This window comes from Myxine glutinosa, chromosome 4, assembly GCF_964187855.1.
Source record: "Myxine glutinosa chromosome 4, kmMyxGlut1.1, whole genome shotgun sequence".
Classification (NCBI taxonomy): domain Eukaryota; kingdom Metazoa; phylum Chordata; class Myxini; order Myxiniformes; family Myxinidae; genus Myxine; species Myxine glutinosa.
Genome location: NC_136264.1, coordinates 64,982,524 through 65,003,573, shown reverse-complemented (window position 1 = coordinate 65,003,573; position 21,050 = coordinate 64,982,524). Strand labels below are relative to the sequence as shown.

The 21,050-nt window shown below is 44.1% G+C and overlaps 1 protein-coding gene across 1 annotated transcript in view; it reads left to right on the top strand.

Moving 5' to 3' along the window:
* The window catches only part of PDE2A (phosphodiesterase 2A), a 376,017-nt gene that overhangs the window by 314,703 nt on the left and 40,264 nt on the right, over positions 1-21,050 (top strand). Inside the window, exons 27-30 of the mRNA XM_068112452.2 lie at positions 3,742-3,841; positions 7,350-7,462; positions 12,519-12,557; positions 12,724-12,830. Of these exons, the coding sequence (XP_067968553.2) occupies positions 3,742-3,841; positions 7,350-7,462; positions 12,519-12,557; positions 12,724-12,830 (359 nt within the window). The remainder of the gene's footprint in view (positions 1-3,741; positions 3,842-7,349; positions 7,463-12,518; positions 12,558-12,723; positions 12,831-21,050) is intronic.

Genomic DNA, 21,050 nt, shown 5'->3' with positions numbered 1-21,050 from the left:
GTAGGCCTATAGTGCCCGCCTTTAGTGTGTGTTTTGTGTTGGCAGAACGATTTGGGTAATCTACATTTTAAAAACCCGTTAGTGTTCCTTTTTTCGGTTTCCTAGCGTCGGCGCCATTTCCCCACTTACCTCTGAGCATGCTAGAGCATAAACTACACCTCATTCTTATTATTATTTATATGGCTGTGAGTAACATCATTGGCTGAGGGTGCGGTTGCTGTTCCGCCGATGCAACACCCCCTGTAGATTAGAGCAGGAATTTATAATTTGTTCAGGGTGCTGGCGATAGCTTGCCCATTCTTCGTGAAGACCGCACCGCTTATCCCTTGAAACCCTTTTTAATGGGATATCCTTTGCAATCCAACAAGTATGTGCGTCATGGGGATGAATTCGGTCTCGCAATCTAGAGAAGGTGCAAGGTTTGGCGTGAAGGTGCGAGCTTTGAACTTTTGAGGAAGAGCTGAGAGTCTCAGGGGAGGGGTTTCCCCTTGATTGATGACCAAACCAGCAATTGCTACGGGGCGTGGCATCATGGGTGCCCATAATAGCTCGTGCACAGGACGGGTCGTGGTTGTCCACCTGGGGTCCAGGAGTCAAGCGGAGTGCCCAGGCGTTGTGCCTAGTTTGTGTTCTAGCTCGCGGGTCATGTCACCATTTCAGTTCGCGGACAATGAGAGAGTTCTTGTGTTTCCACCTCTCGCCCGCAATAGAACAGTGTGCACTGCCCTCCCATACCCTGATATTACAGGTATTTTAAGTCATGTCTTTTCTTCTGGTCTTTCTCCTGTGGTGTGCCTGTGGGCCCGTTGAGGCTTATTTCGATAAGGACCTCCTGCTCGTATGAAACCCGAGGTGTGCGTTTCACCTTTCGAAATAGTGCATAAAATGTTCTCATGTTCGCTGTTCTCCCTTCCCCTCTTATTAAATACACACCTGCATGAACTGGGTCTTGATTTAGTTATTCGAGTCAGCACCATCACCAAATCCGCTAGGTTTTATAATGAAATGGAAAACGAAACACGAGCATCCTATAAAGGACAGATTTGGTGGAACGTTTAGCATCAAAGCTTAACCTTCTCCCCCATCGAGTGTGACAAACTGCTCTAATTGCCATTTTAAGTGGCTTGGTGTTGCTTGATCAACCTCAGACGAACCAAATTGAGCTAGGTAAATGAGTGATTAGGCCCTCAATCCGGCTCTGTGTGTATGGGCCGATTGGCCGACGCGCCTGCCATAACAATACTGTATATATAATCCAGTGGAGATATTGCTATTTACCTAACTGAAAGTACATTTGTTAGTTAATGTTTCTTCAAGAACGGTAAAATACGCATCAGCACAAAGTGGTCTCAATGGATCTGTAACTGCCCGATAACTTTTACTGAGGAGAGACAACCAAAGAAAAAGTATGAAATGGGGAGCAGAGATGAAATGGTGGGATGACCAAACCTGGAAAATGTGCTCCTTACAGATGAGTCCATTTGGCAATAATCATTGGAGGTTTGTGAAAAGGCAGACCATGAAGCAGTATAACTAACTCAGTGTACAACAGCTACAGTGAAGCATGGGGATGGAATAATGCAAGTGTGGGGCTGCATATCAGCCAAGGGCGTCATGTTTATAGGAAGTCATATGTACACTACAGACACGTACAGCAAGGCTTTGATCCATCTTTCCATTCCCTCAATAATTTGTCTCATTGGTTGAGGATTTACCTCCCAACAGACAATGATCCCAAGCATACTCTGCATACAACCAATGTGGTGTACTAATCTACATGGGGCACTGCATGAGCAGCAAAGCTGTGATCCACATCAAATGATGCCACCCCGAGCCAGGTTCTATATACAGTCACGTGAAAAAGTAGGTACACCCCATGTAAAGTTTTGACTTTTTCAACATATTTCTAAATACAGCTATTTGATCTTCATTTCAACAATATTGATGGATAAAGGTGATATAATATAACAAATATCATGAAACATTTACATTTTGTAGTCCATTGTATAATTTAAATAAACATAAATGCAAATTTCGCATGTGGAAAAAGTAAGTACACACCTACATTTATCACGACTTCAAATACCTAAAATTAGAATCAGGTGCACCAGCTCAGGTGCAAATGATTAGAACATCGTTAGAGGGGATCTTGGAGGAACCTGTCTTATTTAAAGCTCAGACATTTAGTTTGGTTTGCTCTTTGTTGTTGAAGAGTGCGGCTTCACCATGCCTAGATCAAAAGAGCTCTCTGAGGCCTTCAGAAAGAAGGTTATAGATTCCGACGAGTCTGGGAAGGGATTTAAAAAGATCTCCAAACAATATGAAATCAATCATTCGACTGTCCGGAAGATCATCTGCAAGTGGAGAAGATTCCAAACAACTGCCAACTTGTTCAGGCCAGGCCGCCCCAGCAAGTTCAGCCCGAGAGCAGACCGCAAGATGCTGAAAGAAGTCTCTAAGAACCCCAGAATTTCTTCACGGGACCTACAGGTAGCTCTTGCCACTGTTGATGTCAAAGTGCATGAGTCTACCATTAGAAAGAGGCTGCACAAATTTGATCTACATGGGAGGTGTGCCAGGAGGAAACATTTGCTGTCCAGAAAGAACATCAGGGCAAGACTAAAGTTTGCCAATGAACACCTTGGCAAAGACCAGCACTTCTGGAACAATGTGCTCTGGACAGATGAGTCAAAGGTAGAGCTATTTGGCCACAGTACCAGAAGACATGTTTGGCGAAAACCAAAGACAGCATATGACCACAACAACTTGATACCAACTGTAAAGCATGGTGGTGAAAATATTATGGTTTGGGGCAGCTTTGCTGCATCAGGGCCTGGGCAGCTCACCATCATAGAATCCACTATGAATTCTTCATTGTACCAGAGGGTGCTTGAGGATAATGTGAGGCCATCTGTCGGAAAGTTGAAGCTCAACCGAAGGTGGACCTTGCAACTTGACAATGACCCGAAACATACCAGTAAATCCACCAAGGAATGGCTGAAAAGAAAGAAATGGAGGGTTCTGGAATGGCCAAGTCAAAGCCCGGATCTAAATCCCATCGAGATGTTGTGGGGGGATTTGAAACGAGCTGTGCATGCAAGAAAACCCTCAAACATCGCACAGCTGAAAGAATTCTGCATGGAGGAGTGGGAAAAAAATTCTCCGTCGATGTCAGAGACTGGTAGACAGTTATAAGAAACGCCTACTTGAGGTTGTTTCTGCCAAAGGGGGCAATACCACCAATTAGAGCCAAGGGTGTACTTACTTTTTCCACATGTGAAATTTGCATTTATGTTTATTTAAATTATACAATGGACTACAAAATGTAAATGTTTCATGATATTTGTCATATTATATCACCTTTATCTGTCAATATTGTTGAAATGAAGATCAAATAGCTGTATGTTGAAATATGTTGAAAAAGTCAAAACTTTATTTGGGGTGTACTTATTGTTTCACGTGACTGTGTATGAAAGAAAAATACTTCTCTTCTTTGCAGTTACTCATGCTTTGTACATATCCTGTGTATTTTTCCATAATTATTTCCAATACCCTATGTAATAAAATTTCCTTGTACAGTATATTTGCAGCAATGATGATTAATGGAGGTATCACCTACATAGATGTTGTCTCTTCCATTTAAGTGTTTGTAAAAGTATCAGAAGTAACGTTATTCTGAACATGAACTGGTGGTTTGGGTGATGCCATATTAGCGGTCTTTCCTTCTTGTTTATCCCTTAGGAATACCAACGCATGCTTGACCTCATGAGAGACATCATCCTGGCCACAGATCTGGCTCATCATCTTCGTATCTTGAAAGACCTCAGGATGATGGCAGACGGTGAGTCCCCAGATTTCTTCAATTTAATAATTTAATTTTGCCTTTTCCTTAAATTGTGTTGCGCTGTAGTCGGACCACCAGCTGTATGGAAAGCAAAGGTGCAACTCGCTCGCAGGAGGGCAGTTCAACGTTAACCTGTTCCTTTTTTTGTATATAAAGTCGAGGCTCATGCAAGAGCTAGTACATATAATGGATCAAGACGTAACCGAAAAAAAGGAACCATAAAAGGAGGGGGAAACACACCAACAGTAGGGCCAAGGGATAAAATAGAGGGAGAAGAATGAGGTGTAGGGAAGGACAAAGTAAACCAGATGTGTGGACAAGATGGACAAAAAGATGTGGAAAAGAAAAGAAAAGACAAAAAGACAAAACAAAAAAAATGAATGGACAAAAAGGATGGCAAGAAGAAAACAAAAGACAAAAAGCAAAAAAGACAAAAAGTAAAAAAGGACAAGACAAAAAGTGTGGAGAAGATGGATACAGGGGCAAACTCTCAGGGAGGAAAAACTGGCATTTTGGAAAAGAGGTGGGCTTTAACGAGGGTAGAAAAGATCATGGTTTGGATGGGGGGGTGATCTGAGATGGTGGTGAATAGCTGTTTTGAAGACCTGGAGGGAAGAATGAGGTTGAAGAGGATGTGGAAGGTGTTTTCACAAACGATAAAAAAAAGAGGAACAAATGATTGGAGGTGAGCAGTGATTCTGGAACTTGTGATTTTACCCTCACCATTTTGAACCTTTATTCCATAAATGAAGATGCCCCCTGAGTTGTCTGAACAGAAGGAACTCATGTGGAAACGTATGTAAGCTGAATGGTTGAGCACTTCCCATCTCAACTGCTTTCGAGTTACAGTGCATTCAGAAAATATTCAGACCCCTTCACTTTTTCACATTTTGTTATGTTGCAGCCTTATGCTGAAATCATTTTTTCCCTCATCAATCTACACTCAATACCCCATAATGACAAAGAGAAAACAGGATTTTAGAAAGTTTTTCAAATTTATTAAAAAGAAAAAACTGAAATATCACATTGACATAAGTATTCATACCCTTTGCTATGACACTTGAAATTTAGCTCAGGTGCCTCACATTTCTCTTGATCATCTTTGAGATGTTTCTACACCTTGATTGGAGTCCACCTGTGGTAAATTCAATTGATTGGACATGATTTGGAAGGGCACACACCTGTCTATATAAGGTCTCACAGCTGACAATGCATATCAGAGCAAAAACCAAGCCATGAGGTCGAAGGAACTGCCTGCAGAGCTCAGAGACAGGATTGTGTCGAGGCACAGATCTGGGGAAGCCTAGAAAAAAATTTTCTGTTGAATTGAAGGTTCCCAAGAGCACAGTGGCCTCCATAATTCTTAAATGGAAGAAGTTTGGAACAACTAGGACTCTTCCCAGAGCTGGCCGCCTGGACAAACTGAGCAATCGGGGGGGAAGGGCCTTGGTTAGAGAGGTGACCAAGACCCCGATGGTCACTCTGGCTGAGCTCCAGAGATCCTGTGTGGAGATAGGAGAAACTTCTAGAAAGACAACCACCACTGCAACACTCCACCCATCTGGGCTTTATGGCAGAGTGGCCAGACGGAAACTTCTCCTCAGTGAAAAACTATCAATGTAAATTTGACCTCGTTTCATATTTTCATTCACCATTGAACTTCATGACACAATCCTCTCCTCTTTATCTCTTTTTTGAGGACTGCACATCACACATGCTTCAGGTAGGCAGGTGGCATACATACTCTTCCTTTACAGACCTTGATATAATCACGAGCTGGTCCTACATTTGGAACACGTCGTTCAATCCCGACAAATCTCTCACTCTCTCTCTGGAAAGACCATGCAGTGAACCCTTCCACCTACTTTCTTAACAATCCTCTTGAAGAAGTTCAGTCACTCAAACTATTTGGTCTCACTATCAGCCATGATTTTTCTTGGGCAAACCACATTTCAAGTTGGCCTCCAGAGATAGTCACCGACTAGGCATCCTGTGTCATACACAGTCCTTCCTTGGCAGAATGGAACTCTTATCCACCTGCAAAAAGCCTTCATCCGCAGCTTGATGGAATATTGCCCTCCCCCTTGGGGTGGTGCCCCCGCCATACACCCTGCTCAGCTTGATGCTGTGGAAACCAAGGTTCAAAATCAATGGAATCTCCCATGATAAATCTAAGTGTATGGGCCTGTCACTTTCCCATTGCAGACAGATTGGTTGTGTCTCTGTCTTCTACCAATCATCTTTCTGATTTGCACCCTCTGCTCTTTTCATGCTTTATCCCACCCCGACCCTTTTCCCCAGGTTTCTGCAGGGCGCACATGGTCCACCATCAACCCCCTTCTTGTGAAACTCCCAAAATCCAGAATCACTGCTCACCTCCACTCATTTGGTCCTCTTTTGTCCCACCTGTGGAATCAACTTACACACTCCATTCAATCACCTTCCCTCCAGGTCTTCAAGACAGCTGTTCAACACCATCTCAGATCGTCCCCCATCCAAACCATGATCTTTTCTATGCCCGTTAAGCCACCCACTCAACCCACCCTAAATTCCCATTTTTTCCTTCCTGTGGGCTTGCTTCTGTTTCCATTTTTTGCTCTCCCTTTGCATCCTTCCCTACCCCTCATTCTTACCCACATTCCTTGTTTAGCTGTCTCCATCTATTTTGTCCCTTGGCCTTGCTATTGTTACCCCCTCCCCAGCCCCCACTGTTTCTTTTGTTCTCTTGTGTCCTGATCCACTCATGTTCTTGCCCTTCCATGAGCCTTGACTTTGTATACAAAAAATCCTGAAACGGTTGCGTGCCGGTCCTAAAAATTCGTGTACTTCTGACCTTAAGTCGTTACAATACCAATTGAAATGCACGTACGCGCACACATATACAGTTGGGAATACCCTTGCATAATATGGTTTCATTAACTTCACTTTAATATAACATTTTCAAGAACAAAAGGTACAGGGTAACTCTTGTTAATGTATCGTTTTCAGTTTCTAACATAGTGATTCATTCTGTTTGAGTTTGATTTCAAGCTGTTGCCATTTGCCATTGTTGTTGATTTCAAGCATTAAGTATTGTAATAACTGCCCGGATTTGACTGGGGACCACAATTTCCCAAACCATATGGGAAATCCCAGGATGCCCTCTGAGACTTCAGCGGTTAGGGAGGTTGCAGGGGTGTTATAATTCGTTATTATGACCTTTCATGGTTTTGCCATTCATTCCTCAGGGTGTTGGAGAGATTTAATTATGTATTTCATACAACTGCAAGGCATTTCAATATTTTCTTGTACCTGCAACACTTAGATGTGTTTCTAAGAAGGTTAGCTCGTTGCCTAGTGACGGAGGAGATATGGGTTCCACGGTAAGCACAGTCGATGCCGTAGGGAGAAGTCCAGAGGCATATTCCATAGACTCCTGTGGATGTATTGCTCAGCTCAGCATTTCACAACTCCTCCCCTCTCCCCCCTCCCGTCCTGTCGCTCCCCCCCCCCCCCCCCCCCATAGAGGGCTACAACAAGGACAACCCTGAGCACCACAATCTACTGCTGTGCTTGCTTATGACATCCAGTGATCTATCCGACCAAACCAAGGGATGGAAAACCACACGCAAGATTGCTGTGCGTATGACTCATGAATGTACTCACACCAGACATTGGTAATGGCACTGGTAGCACCTGCAACATTGTGCCTGCTATTACATCCTCTGGCTAAACAAACACATTCACATAATACTGTCTCAGTAACTGTTAGTTTATTTATTTTCTCCTTTGAACCCTCAGCAATGTCGCTCACTTATCCCCACGATATGATGCAGCACAAAGGAATGATGTGTTTAGCTCTATAAACCTAAATGCCAATCATGGTGGACACAGTGGCATGAACGATGACTTTGTTTATTAATCTGAGCCGAAGATTGCTGTTAGAAAGTTTCAAGCCAGAAGATAAGTAAGAGCAAGACGACTCAAAATATAGACCTGCTTGCATTTTCTGTGCAATATTTGGTGTATGGATTATTTGCTAAATCGTTGCTTCACAAAAGACATCGGAGAGCACGAATAGTACATGATGCTCCCTTTGGCACATTGATTTGAGCATGAGAAGAGTGGAACAATTTGAGATGGCATGGATAAGGATGACAGAGATAATGATGTCAAATTTATCCATCACACCTTTAAATTACATCATGCAGCATTCTGAACCTTCTGTCTCTGATCACCTTAATTGCCAAGGTACATGTAAAGGGGAAATGAGCCAAAGTGGATGATCAGGGGTCATATAATTGTGAGCAAAATGTTCTCTTTGTAAACATATCAGGCTGGAGAACTTAAACAATTCGTTGATGAAAAAGTTGCACTTCATTCTGAGGAAATTTTGTTCGCTCTTTGACGAGCCTCGATCTTGTATACAAAAAAAATAGTAATGAAAAAAAAGAAAGAAAAAAAGCATTTTCTGATTTTCCACAAAATATGATAAGAGTCATCCATTGAATGAACTTGTAAAGTTTCACATTCATTTGTGGTATACAAATACGTGTTACACCCTGCTGTTCATTCATCACTATGTACATTGAAATCCTTTTACATTTGTTGAAATTATTTAATAAATATGTAACTCGGTCTCATGTGGAAAGTATACAGTGTTATGCAAAAGTCATAGGCCATCTTGAAAATAAACGTTTTTATTGTCACGCTGGCATATTTGGATAAAAGTTATTACTTCCGCCACCGAAAGTGGATGGAGGTTGTGTTTTCACCGCTCCGCTGTCTGGCTGTTTGTTTGTTTGTGAACAAGATATCTCAAAAAGTTGTGGACGGATTCAGACGACATATGGCAGAGAGGTAGCGTTTGTGACAAGGACGAAATGATTAGATTTTGGTGAAGATCCAGATCCGGATCCGGCAGGTAGAATTTTAAAAGTGATTCTTCACCATTGGGAGATAGGGACAAAAATGATACATAGCAGGATATCTCAAAAAGTTGTTTACGGATTCGGACGAAACTTGGCGGAGAGGTTGAGTGTGTGACAAGGACGAAATGATTCGATTTTGGTGAAGATCAGAATATGGATTCGGATATGAGAATTATTTAATTTTATTAAGTGATTCTTCACCATTGAGAGATGGCGAAAAGCGATATATAGCATGATATTAAAAAAATTGTGGACGAGCTTTGACAAAACTTGGAGGGTGAGTTGGGTAGGGGACAAGAACAAACCAATTAGATTTTGGTTCAGGTCCGAATCCAGATCCGGCTTATTAGTGGGATACAAAACATAAACTGTTCAGCCTGACGGAGGTATGTGCCCTACTGAGTGCCGTTCTAGTAATGATCATGTTTTATTAAAGAAACAAACATTCATTTTATTCTATGATACAGTGTTAATGCATGAAATTGAAATATTTGGTGTGATCATCTTTTTCATGCAAAACAGCAGATATCCGCTTTGGAATGCTTTCCTGCAATTTCTGGAGAACGTCCATTGGGAGGTTGTTCCATGCATTCTGCAATGCTTCCCATTATCAACTTTTTATTTTGGTTGTTTTTCGTTTTTCTTCCTGTCCAAATAATTCAAAAGTCTTTGGCCGGTCACGACATTTTTCTTCACTAATTTGTAATTTCTCTCTTGCAGGTAATATAAACCCCCACTATGCCCATTATATCAAACTCGACGAGACTCGAAATAATAGTTTTACACACAAGATTGCCAGAGAGAGATAACCCACCCACAAAGCAGATTTTCCAGATGTGGCATTCAAGCAACAATACAGAAGCATAATGAGGCCCAATAAGATAAAGATAGAACAAGCACAGATACATTCAAAGTACACCGTCCCCATGCCAAATAAATAAACAGCATCCTCCAGCAGTACATAGAGACGGTACTGGGAGGGAGGGGTGTACAATTATAATTGATTGATTAATTGCATAATTAAAATCAATCAACAGTAATCGTAAAATAATTTCTTCATCAATTGGCTAATAGCATACCTCAACCACCAGTGTTTCATTCGAAGATGTAACTTTTTGAAAATTAATTTAGTCATTAATCAAGAAAATCAAATAATTAACTGATTAATTGACTAATCGATAAATAATTAATCGATTAATTGATAAATCAAAAAAAATCAAACATATCTCTACAGCCACATCACTTGGTCACTGTCATGTCCGAATATCAGCTTCCCAGGTCAAAAGGTGCCTGAGATATTGCCCAGATGAGAAAGAAAATAAATAAGTGATCAATAACGAAAATAAATAAATAATAATCGTAAAAGAATTAATTTGTTAATCAATTGGCTTATAGAATGCCAAAACCACCACCATTTCATCCAAGTCTAACTTTAAAAAAAATAATTAATTAAGTCCTTGATCAAATAATTAATCGATTAATTGATTAATCAATGAATCAAAAATATTCTTTACAGCCAAATCACTTGGTCATTGTCGTGTCCAAATATCAGCTTCCTAACTCAAAAGGTGCCTGAGATAATGCCCAGAAGAGAAAGGAAATAAATAAGTACTTAATTAATCGATAATAATTAAGTAACTCGTCAATTAATTGATTAATCAAAAAATACCATTTTGCCAAAGTACTTGCTCACTATTGTGCTAAAATTTCAGCTTCCTAGCTCAAAGATTAATTTTTTTTGATTAATTAATTAATTGATTAATTTTCAAAAAGTTACAATTCGGATGAAGCAGTGGTGGTTTAGGTATGCTATTTCAATTTTTGTCCCCCGTCGCACCGCGGAGCGAAAGGGGGATTATGGTTTTCCCCTCCGTCCGTGTGTGCGTCCGTCCGTCCGTCCATGCGTGCGTGCGTGCATAAGCGAAGGACCGAATTCTAATTTGGTGTGTGGGTGCAACTAGGCATATGGAAGAACGCTATTGAAAATTAGGTCGCCACGTCAAAATCCAAGATGGCCACCGCCATGTATGTCTGAACCTTGTGAGTGGAATATCTTGAAAAATAAATGAACTACTAACTTCTAATCTGGTGTGTGGGTGTATTTCGGCATAAGGAAGAACGCTATTGAAAATTAGGTCGCCACGTCAAAATCCAAGATGGCCGCCACCATATATATGTCTGAACCTTGTGAGCGAAATATGTCCGTCCGTCCGTGCGTGCGGACGTGGTTGCGTGCGTGCGTAAGCGAAGGACCGAATTCTAATTTGGTGTGTGGGTGCAACTAGGCATATGGAAGAACTCTATTGAAAATTAGGTTGCCACGTCAAAATTCAAGATGGCCACCGCCATGTATGTCTGAACCTTGTGAGCGGAATATCTTGAAAAATAAATGAACTACTAACTTCTAATCTGGTGTGTGGGTGTATCTAGGCATAAGGAAGAACGGTATTGAAAATTGGGTCGCCACGTCAAAATCAAAGATGGCCGCCACCATATATATGTCTGAACCTTGTGAGCGAAACATCTTGAAAAATAAACGAACTACTAACTTCTAATCTGGTGTGTGGGTGTATCTACGCATAAGGAAGAACGCTATTGAAAATTGGGTCGCCACGTCAAAATCCAAGATGGCCGCCGCCATGTATGTCTGAACCTTGTGAGCGGAATATTTTGAAAAATAAGCGAAGTACCAACTTCTAATCTGGTGTGTGGGTGTATCTACGCATAAGGAACAACGCTATTGAAAATTGGGTCGCCACGTCAAAATCCAAGATGGCCGCCTTGCTTCTTCCACTTTGTCAACCCACATCACTTCACCGACGGGGGACCTAGGCGTAACGCTTGTTTTATTAATTATATTTAATAAATTATTTACTTTATGATTATTATTTATTTATTTATTTTAATTGTGCAATTAATCAATTATTGTACACCGCTCCCTCCAAATTCCGTCTCCATGTGCTGCACTGTTGCATTGCCAGGCACTGAAGGCATAGCTGGAGGATATGTAATCATAGATTACATACCCTCATCCAGCATTTGCTGTTTTGTTTTGTTTTAGAGTACGTATTTTATAGACATACTTACATTCCAATTGTACATTCTTTATAGAGCTACTCGCTTGAAAAAAGATAACGTGTACTACTGGCTACCAATAGGTAGCGTTTGTGTCCTACGTTAGCACATTCTATGGGGACAGCCAAACAGACAGACAAATGGACCCAAATGCAATACCCTCTCATCTGGTGAGGATAATAAGGCAATTCTCTGTATAATACATTGCAAAAAACATTACATTGCAAAAATGTAAACATTACAAAAATACTGGTAATACATTGCAAAAAAATAAATACCAGAGCTGGGCGATATCCACCATCAAATTTCGCCATACATGTTGAAGTACCCAGGTTCAGTTCATGGGCACCCCACGTCCCACCCCACACTCCTCCCGAACCACTCACCCCCCCCCCCCCTCATTGTGAAGGGGGGAGGGAGAAACACTTACGATTTTGCCTGAATAAGTGGCACAGTGCCAGTGGCTTATTACTGACTTCCACGAGCAAAATGGCCATTTACCTCAAAATGTACATCCTGTACATTTACCTCGACAAGCAAAATGCTGCAGACAGGGGAAACGTGGGGGGTGGGGTGAGGGAGGGGGGGGGAGGGGGCATAGGCAGCAGGAGCAGGTGTTCCTAGTTAACGAAACAAACATGATGATGTCATCCAAGTTGACACCAATTGCATTGTTCTCACTCCAACAGGAGCTGATATACAAAGAGTTCTTCTCTCAAGGAGATCTGGTAAGATTCATTACATCTGATATTATGCATTTACTTGTTTTATTTTATTTTATTATTCTGCCACTTGTTGCAACATCGACTCTGGGAGAGATTTCCATTTCTGCTCATTCTGACCAAGAACCATTTCGTCCTCCTGCCGTAATCCTTTCCTCGGACTCACCCACAGGAGAAGGCAATGGGGAACCGTCCAAGCGAGATGATGGACCGAGAGAAAGCGTACATTCCTGAACTGCAGATCAGCTTCATGGAACACATTGCGATGCCAGTTTACAGGTAAAGCTGGGACAGGCAGCAGTCGGGGTGTTGGGTGGTGTAGGTAGTGAACTACACTAAGGGTGATGATGGACAGTGAAGGGAGGAATTGAACATGAGGAAAATGTGACTAAGTGAAGTCATGGATAACATGTAAAATATCGTTATGTGGAAATATGGGGATGGGGGGGGGGGGGGGAGAGGGGTCCATAGCTAGAATGTGGTCAGTGTAACATGGTCGCGTGTTTCGAGTAAGTTAGATTTCCATGTATCAGAGACTTGTCAGAGTGAGTCATCTTGTTAAATGTGATGCTGAGGAGGCAGCGAATGTAATTTATAGACAGGATATTCAGGGTAGGATTGTATGTGTCGGTGAGGGCTTCCCATTACAAAAAGGCACATGAGTCACACACTCCAAAAAAGCCGTCTTGATCTCTCAAGCCAGTGCGTGCAAGCCATGATGGTGAGATGTGCTGTAGGACCTGGAAGCATGGAAAGATATTTATTTGTATTGGGGCTGCCCCGTGGTCAGGACGGCCTGCAAGAGGTCTCTGCCCAGAAGGACAAAGAGGGGCCAATAGGTAGCGTTTGGTAGTGGGGGAGGGGGAGGGGGGGAAGGGGTAGGGGCTGGGGGAAGGGGGAGGGGGGGGAAATGGAGGGGGAGGGGAGAATGGGAGGAGGTAGGGTGGAGGAGGAGGGGAGGAGGGAGGGGGAAGGGGAGGGCCAGTCAACAATGACGTTGCAGTTCTCATGGTCGGAGAGCAGCACAACCAATCGCGACATCGTCCTGCATCTTCGCAACGGCACGAAGCGGATTTTGGAGGCTCACCGATCCTGTGACGCCCTCCAGTACCCGGCGTTGCCAGGCGGGGGAAGGGAGACCCGTACATTCCCAACTCGTACATTCGCCCTCTCGGCTCAAGCTCACTCGGACAAAAGCCTCGCACAAATTACACCGTGAAGGCCCAATGGCCATGTCTATGTCACAAATCAAGTACGTGAGCGAGTCGGGCGCACTGAATTGAAAATATATAGAACGCTCATACTCCATGAAAAGTGAAGCCGCCGTGTCCCCATCTTGGTTAGCACGACTCGACCAACTCACTTCGCGGATGTCGTTTGTTTTGAACGTGTGAATTACGTGCGAATGCGTAACTGTGAGTTTATGGCGGCAAGGAACATCACGTGATCGCTCTGAGCGAATCAGCGTGCTGCTCTGCCACCTGCTCAGATTCCGTGTATAATATTCCTCGCTGAAATGCGCTGAGGTAAATATGAATAAAAATATGGATCTCGTAAAGATGAAGGAAAAAAAACCTATGTGGTGTGAATGGCAATGTTCCTCGCTGAAATGTGAGTTAATGGCGGCAAAGAACATCACGTGATCGCTCTGAGCGAATCAGTGCGCTGCTCTGCCACCTGCTCAGATTCCGTGTATAATATTCTTCGCTGAAATGCGCTGAGGGTAAATATGAATAAAAAATATGGATCATCAAATATTTTGAGGTAGGCCATGTTCTTCCCAGGCTCAATGGCCATGTCTATGCCAAATATCAAGCACGTGAGCCTCTCCGTTTAGGAGTCTATCGGTAACATTACACACACACACACACACACACACACACAAACTGTTTTATATATATATATATATATATATATATATATATATATATATATATATATATATATATATATATATATATATGTATATATATATATATATGTATATATATATGTATATATATATATGTATATATATATGTATTATTATATATGTATATATATATATAGGTATATATATATGTATGTATATATAGGTATGTAGTATATATATATATATGTATAGTATAATATATGTATATGTATATATATGTATATATACAGTATATATATATGATATATATATATATATATATATATATATATATATATATATATATATATATATATATATATATATATGTATATATATATATATATATATATTGTTGCAGTTTTTAGAACCTTCACTTTATCAAATTTAGTATTAACATCCCTTATAAATAACCCCTGTGTACATTTCCCCTTAATTGGCTGTTAATTGAAATAAGTGCACCTCAGCTAGTCCATGTACAAGCATGTAGCCAATCATAGAACCTCTCTATAGTTATATCATTATTCTGTGTTTCAGTTAAGGCTATGTTTCCACTAGTTGACCTTACGTTGCACCAAATCAAATAAGATAGATCCCCTTTTTTTCAATAGCCCCAAAACCTACATTGCCAGCAGCATTGGACTACATCGCTAGCAGCATTCGCCGCCATTACGCACATGGTCAAGCCGGAGAAGAAGGGCGTGGCCCGCCCATCGTCATCAAAAGGTGGAGCCAGAAAGCCCTTACGACCAACCAGGAATCGGTGGGCAGGGCTTGGTAGGGCGTGACCAGAAACATCGAGCAGGTTCGTGAAGGTTCCAAGGCGTGGCCATATAACCCGTTTCGGGAAGCCCCCACCCGCAGATGAGTGAGGGAGCAGATGAGTGAGGGAGCATGCACTGAGAGATACGTGGAGGGAGGGGCATTGACCGAGTTGGGTTCTGAGGAGGAAGGCGCTTGCGAGAGGTACGAGCCAGAGGAGGGACGCTGCTTAAAACAGCCCCCAGCCGTGTGCAGCTCTGACGTGCTGCTTTAAGCAAACCTTGCTGTGTGGACCCCAGCGCGGAGAGTCGGCGGCCGCTCACATCAACCCTGCCGTCCTGTACGGGATCGAACGTCATCCCTCCAGCCCTGTGGTCCCACTTTCTTCTCCCTCCAGCCAATCCTACCTGCAATCCCCTATTCATGTGAGTCTGTTTGTGTTGTCCTGTCCCTGGGAGTAAGTAAGACTGTATAAGCTAAGGATTGCACTGTCTTCTTCTTCTTCTGTACATTACTTTTGTTTCTTTCCTGCTCCTTTGGTTTCTTTGGTTGTGTAAATAATAATAATAAATATCTGTTCCTCCTTCCCTTTTGTTCCTTCTTTCTCATCCGATCGCTTTCATCCTGTCCCCTATTGAGTACCTGTGGCACGATGTTTGGCCAACCGCTTCACAATCGGGTTAGTCTTTGCTAACGGCTTGGATTTCGGATTGCTAAACCGCTCGGCAATCTCCATCTTGTCCGGGATTCGAGCGGAGTTACCCACCTGCCTTGTGGAGGGATTGGCGGAGGTGTACGGGAATCCCTTGACCAATCACCTCGGCCAATCCCACCCCACAGGGGAGCGGGGTAGCTTCAGGATCGGAGACGGAAAGTGCAAAATACAAGGGGGATTAACCCCCCCCCCCCCCCTTTGGTCAGGGGAGCGCCGTCCCCGTTTCTGTAACAATTGGTGTCGGGGAGTGAGATTTGGACCCAAAGTGCGCTTAGCGCACTCAAAATTCCGAGCGGCCGAAATTGTAGTAACATCCTAAATTTTAAATCGTGCCATGGATAATCAAGGTGACCAGATGCCGGTGGGGGTAGAAGAAGAAGGGTTAGAGGCAACCCAGGATCCCTGGGAGGAATGGGAAGACGAAGGCAATGAGGGTTCGGTAGCGGGGATTTCAGGCGCACAAGATGGCGGCGTCGCGCACGAGGTTGGGGGCGCACAAAATGGCGGCGCCGCGGAGGTCAAGCCCGCGGTGGCAGCTGGGGCCGCTGTGCCAATCGGGTTTGATTTTAGATTATTCCTGACCCAACTGGACGCAAAAATGGAGAAAATGAGTGAGAAAATGGGAAACCAAATTGGAGGTTTGGAAAACAGAATGGGGGAGCGGTTAGATGACAAAATCGGGGGGCTAGAAGCCAAATTTGAGGGGTTAGACAACGGGATGAAAGGGGTGAAGAATGGGTTAATAGGGTTAGAAGACAAGATGGAAGGCAAATTGAGGGAAATAGGGGAGCAATCCGCCCGGGAAATTAAGCAGATGGGGAATCAGATAGAGGAGGTGAAAATCGGGTTGGAAAGTAAATTGGATGCCCAAAGGAATGATTTGGAGCAGATGAGGGCGGCATCTACCAAAGAGATGGGAGAGATGGGGGAGGAGATAAGGTGCGGAGTGGGCGAAGAGGTCGCGGGGGTACGCGAGGAGGTAAAGCGGGTTGAGGAGCGCATGGAGAAAGAGGGGAGGAACAGTACGGCTAGGTTACAGGGGGGCATGGCATAGAAGACCTGACGCGGGGAGTAGAGCAGCTGACGGTGGGACAAAAGGAGTTAGGGGAGCAGGTGGAAAAGAACACTGCGGTAATAGGGGGGTTGAAAGCGACACAAAAAGAGATTAAAAAAAGAACTGATAGCGATGAAGAAGGAATGTCAGATGGTACACGAGGGGTTGACAAAGAGGTTGGACGAGGTGACAGAGGCAATGGAGACAAAAGAACGGGAAGTAAGGACGCACATAGAAACGACCAAGGTGGCCTTAGAGGAAGAAATTGAAGGGGCGCACTGGGAAATAAACGAGGTGAAACAAAAATAAGAGGAAGTGGAAGAGGGGGTCAGTGAAATTAAAAAGAGACGGAGGGAGACTAAAAAGGAGATAAAGGAGGAGGTAATGGAATTGGTGCAAGGTCTGTGCTTACAGCGTGATGATGTGCTTGCTGACCAAATAAAGAGTTTGCAGGTGGCGGAGGAGGAGCGAAGAAGAGGTGCCGAGGTGAGTGGCGATATACTCGGAAATGTATATGGTGTGAGGGGAGATTCAGTGAGCTTGGGTGTTGGTTTAGACCCGGGCGTTCGTGAGAGGCCGCTGGTGAGGTGTGCGACTGGTGCGGAGTGTGTGGAAAGAGGAGGTGTGCAAGGATGTCCGACTATGGGGTGTGTGAGGAAAAAGTGTGCTGTCAAGAGTGAGGGTGAATGCAAGACAGAGTGTGGTGGTGAGAGTGACATGGAGTACGAGTTGGTTGTGGCAGGTGAGAAGGAATGCACACCTGGAATGGTTGAGCGCGTGTGGGAATGTACACCTGAGTTGCTGGTGGTGCGAGAGGGCACATTGAAGCGCATGATCGGGTGTGCAGAAGAGTGCGCACCCATGGTTGTCACAGAGGATGTGACCGAGGAGTGGGCGCGAGGAGGTGTGTTGATGAAGTGTGCGAACGACGAGTGTGTGCCAAGGTGTGCGGTGGTCAGGTGTGTAACGAAGTCTGTGAGTGGAATGAGTGTACCTGGGTGGTGTGTAAGAGGAAGTACAATAACGAAGAGTATGGAGACACCTGGATGTGTGAGGAGGAAGAGGAACGAGTGGTGTGAGTATGTACGGGGAGCATCGACGTTAAACGGAGCAGCGGTTAGATCGATGGTTCGCCGACGCGAGCCCTCGGTCCGTGCCGGGCTTTGGGTACTGCGGGAACCGGCGGGGGTCGCAATCACGGCGGTTTCAAAAGAACCGAGTTGGTTGTGGCAGGTGAGGGAGGAGATAGGAGATCTCGCGAGATCTTGGAGACGGTGGCAGGGGTTTTCGACGGTCCACACGGTCTCCACGTTTTTCAAAGTTAAGTCTGTTCACAATTTTATTTTGTCGAAACTGTATTTATCGTTCGGTGTGTGAACTTATAGTGTCCCCCTTGGAAGTTCCTCGGTGTTTATCTTTCATAAATTAATCGTTTGTTTGCCGCGTCGCGAGCAAGGCCTTGCAGCCTCAGGCTTCCCCCGTCGAAGGTTGTTCCTTCCTTCGCTGTTTTGCTAGCTTTTTTGATTTCCCCTTCTCCACCAAGCTTCACCAAACATCTACTATTTGTCTAACATTGTAACCCCCACACCCCCCCCCCAAAAACAAACAAAAAAACAAACAAAAAAAACTTTTATTTCCCTTTCTCCTCATGTGCTTTTGCCTCTGCCCACGTGCGCTGTCTCGCCCCACCCCCATTTTCTCCTTGCCTTCCACCTTTTGCCCTGTTCAAGTGACTCGTGGTCGTCACTCTAGGCTTCCTCTCCCCATTGGTATTTTTGTGAATATAAGATTGTTCTTCACAGTTCTCTTTAAATATGTTTCAACTATCCCCTTCAGTGTTTTATTCAGTGGTTTATTACAACACGCTGTTTTTCTTCTTATTTAAAAGGCTCCTTTCAATTTCCTCTTCAACTCATTCCATTTCAAAAAATTATTCAATCTCTTATGATTCCAAATCACTCCATGCTCTAAATTCTCATTCATTCCATCCCTCCTCCATCGTTCTTAAACGAATCGCTAACTTGAAAATCACATCAAACCCAATTTGTTATATATGTTCATCTTTCATTAATCATCCACTTTCTAAACTCCCCCCTTGCCCCTCCCCTTCAAATCTCCCCCCCAACCATCCCTCCCAAATTCTCCCTCCTCCCACCTCCTTCTCAAAGCTGCCTCCTCCCCACTTCCTCTCCCTCCTATGTCATACCTCCACCTTCCCCAACCTTCTACTTTCCTCTGCCCCCCCCTCAAACAAACTCTCACTGTGCCTCATTCCATCACCATCAAACCTTTCGTCCTCCTCATCCTTCCCTTTCTTGTAACTCTTCTGTAATCTCTGACACACTATCAACTGCTCTTCCTACATCCCCCTCTCACCCTTCATCTGACCCTACCCCTCCCCTCCCCTGTCCTGCACCCGATGCTCCCCCTCTCTCCTCACTAACGGTATGGACCTCAAACATCCGGGGCCTTCGCTCAAACCTGATTGATCTCTCCATTCAGGTTGCTTCTGAAAATCCAGACTTGATCTGCTTAACAGAAACTTTCCTCCTTCAAGATGTCTCTGATTCCTTAATATCTCTTCCTGGTTACTCCCTCCTTCGGTACGATAGACCTGATCCTCGTCCTGGTGGTGGGGTGGCTATCTTTATCAAAAACTCTCTTCCTCACTCTCCCTGCACTGCCCTCTCTCCAACCCACCCACAGGAGTACCTCTGGCTACGGCTTCCTCTCCGCTCCCACCTTTTGTTCATATGTGTTCTGTACCGTCCTCCAAACAGTGATGACTCCATTTACATTTCTCTGTCGGACAACATGGACCAACTTCGATCAACTCATCCAAACTCTCTCTTCCTCATATGTGGTGACTTCAACTGTCATCATGCCAGCTGGCTGGGTGTGGGTTCATCTCTCACCAGCCATGGCACCTCAGCAAAGGACTTCTGCGACTCATTGGGACTGACACAATCTGTCAATTTCCCGACCCGGATCTCAGTCAATGGAGTATCTTCTCTTCTGGACTTGGTTATGACTAACTTCCCTGCAAATGTCTGCTGCTCTTCTTCTGCTCCAATCGGTTCTTCTGATCATGTGCTTGTTAAAGTGGACATCTCACTGGCCATTCTCAGAGAGCCTCCTCAGCGCCGACGAGTCTGGCATTTCACTCAGGCCGACTGGCACGGTCTGCAAGCAGCCATCAATCAACTGGACTGGTCTCCCATCTCTAATGCCTCTGACATCAATTCTTCCTGGGAATTCTTCCAAAGCAAACTGCTCTCTCTCATGCACAGATTTATCCCATCTCGTCTTCAGTTGTCTTACCCTTCCTCCCGTCCATGGTACACTGAATCTTGTGGTGAGGCAGTTGCCCTGAAACAACTTGCCTTTGCGTCTTGGAAGGCAAATCCAACTGAAGGCAATCTCAGTTCCTTCCACCAAGCTCGAAACAAGTGTGTTTCTACCCTCAGGAGTGCCAGGAAGCACTATCTCTCCACACTCAAGATTGAACTCTCAAACCTGTCTCCTTCCTCCAAATCCTGGTGGCGTCTGGTCAAATCCGTTTCTGGTGTTTGTTCCCCATCCATCCCCTCCCTTACCTCAAATGGCTACACAGTTGACACCGCACGTGACAAAGCCGAATGCCTCAACTCTGTGTTTGCCTCAAAATCTTGTGTCCCAAACCCATCTCTCTCTGTTCCCACCTTTCCCAGTCGAACCCAACTGCTCCTGGACTCTGTGTCCTTCTCTCCTGACAAGGTGGAGAAGTTTTTATCAAACCTCGACTCTGATTCTGCAACTGGACCAGATGGCATCAGCCCTCGGGTCCTAAAATCCTGCTCTGCCGCTCTATCTCACCCTCTCTCTGTTCTTTTCACCCTCTCTTTTGCTCAAGGTCATCTGCCAGCATCTTGGACATCAGCAAACATTACCGCTTTACACAAAAAGGTGCAAAAACAGATCCTTGCAACTACAGACCAATCAGCCTGCTCCCAATTATCAGCAAAGTCATGGAATCCATCATTGCTTCAGATATCAAATCCTTCCTCTTCTCCAATGGCTTGATCTCTGATCATCAAT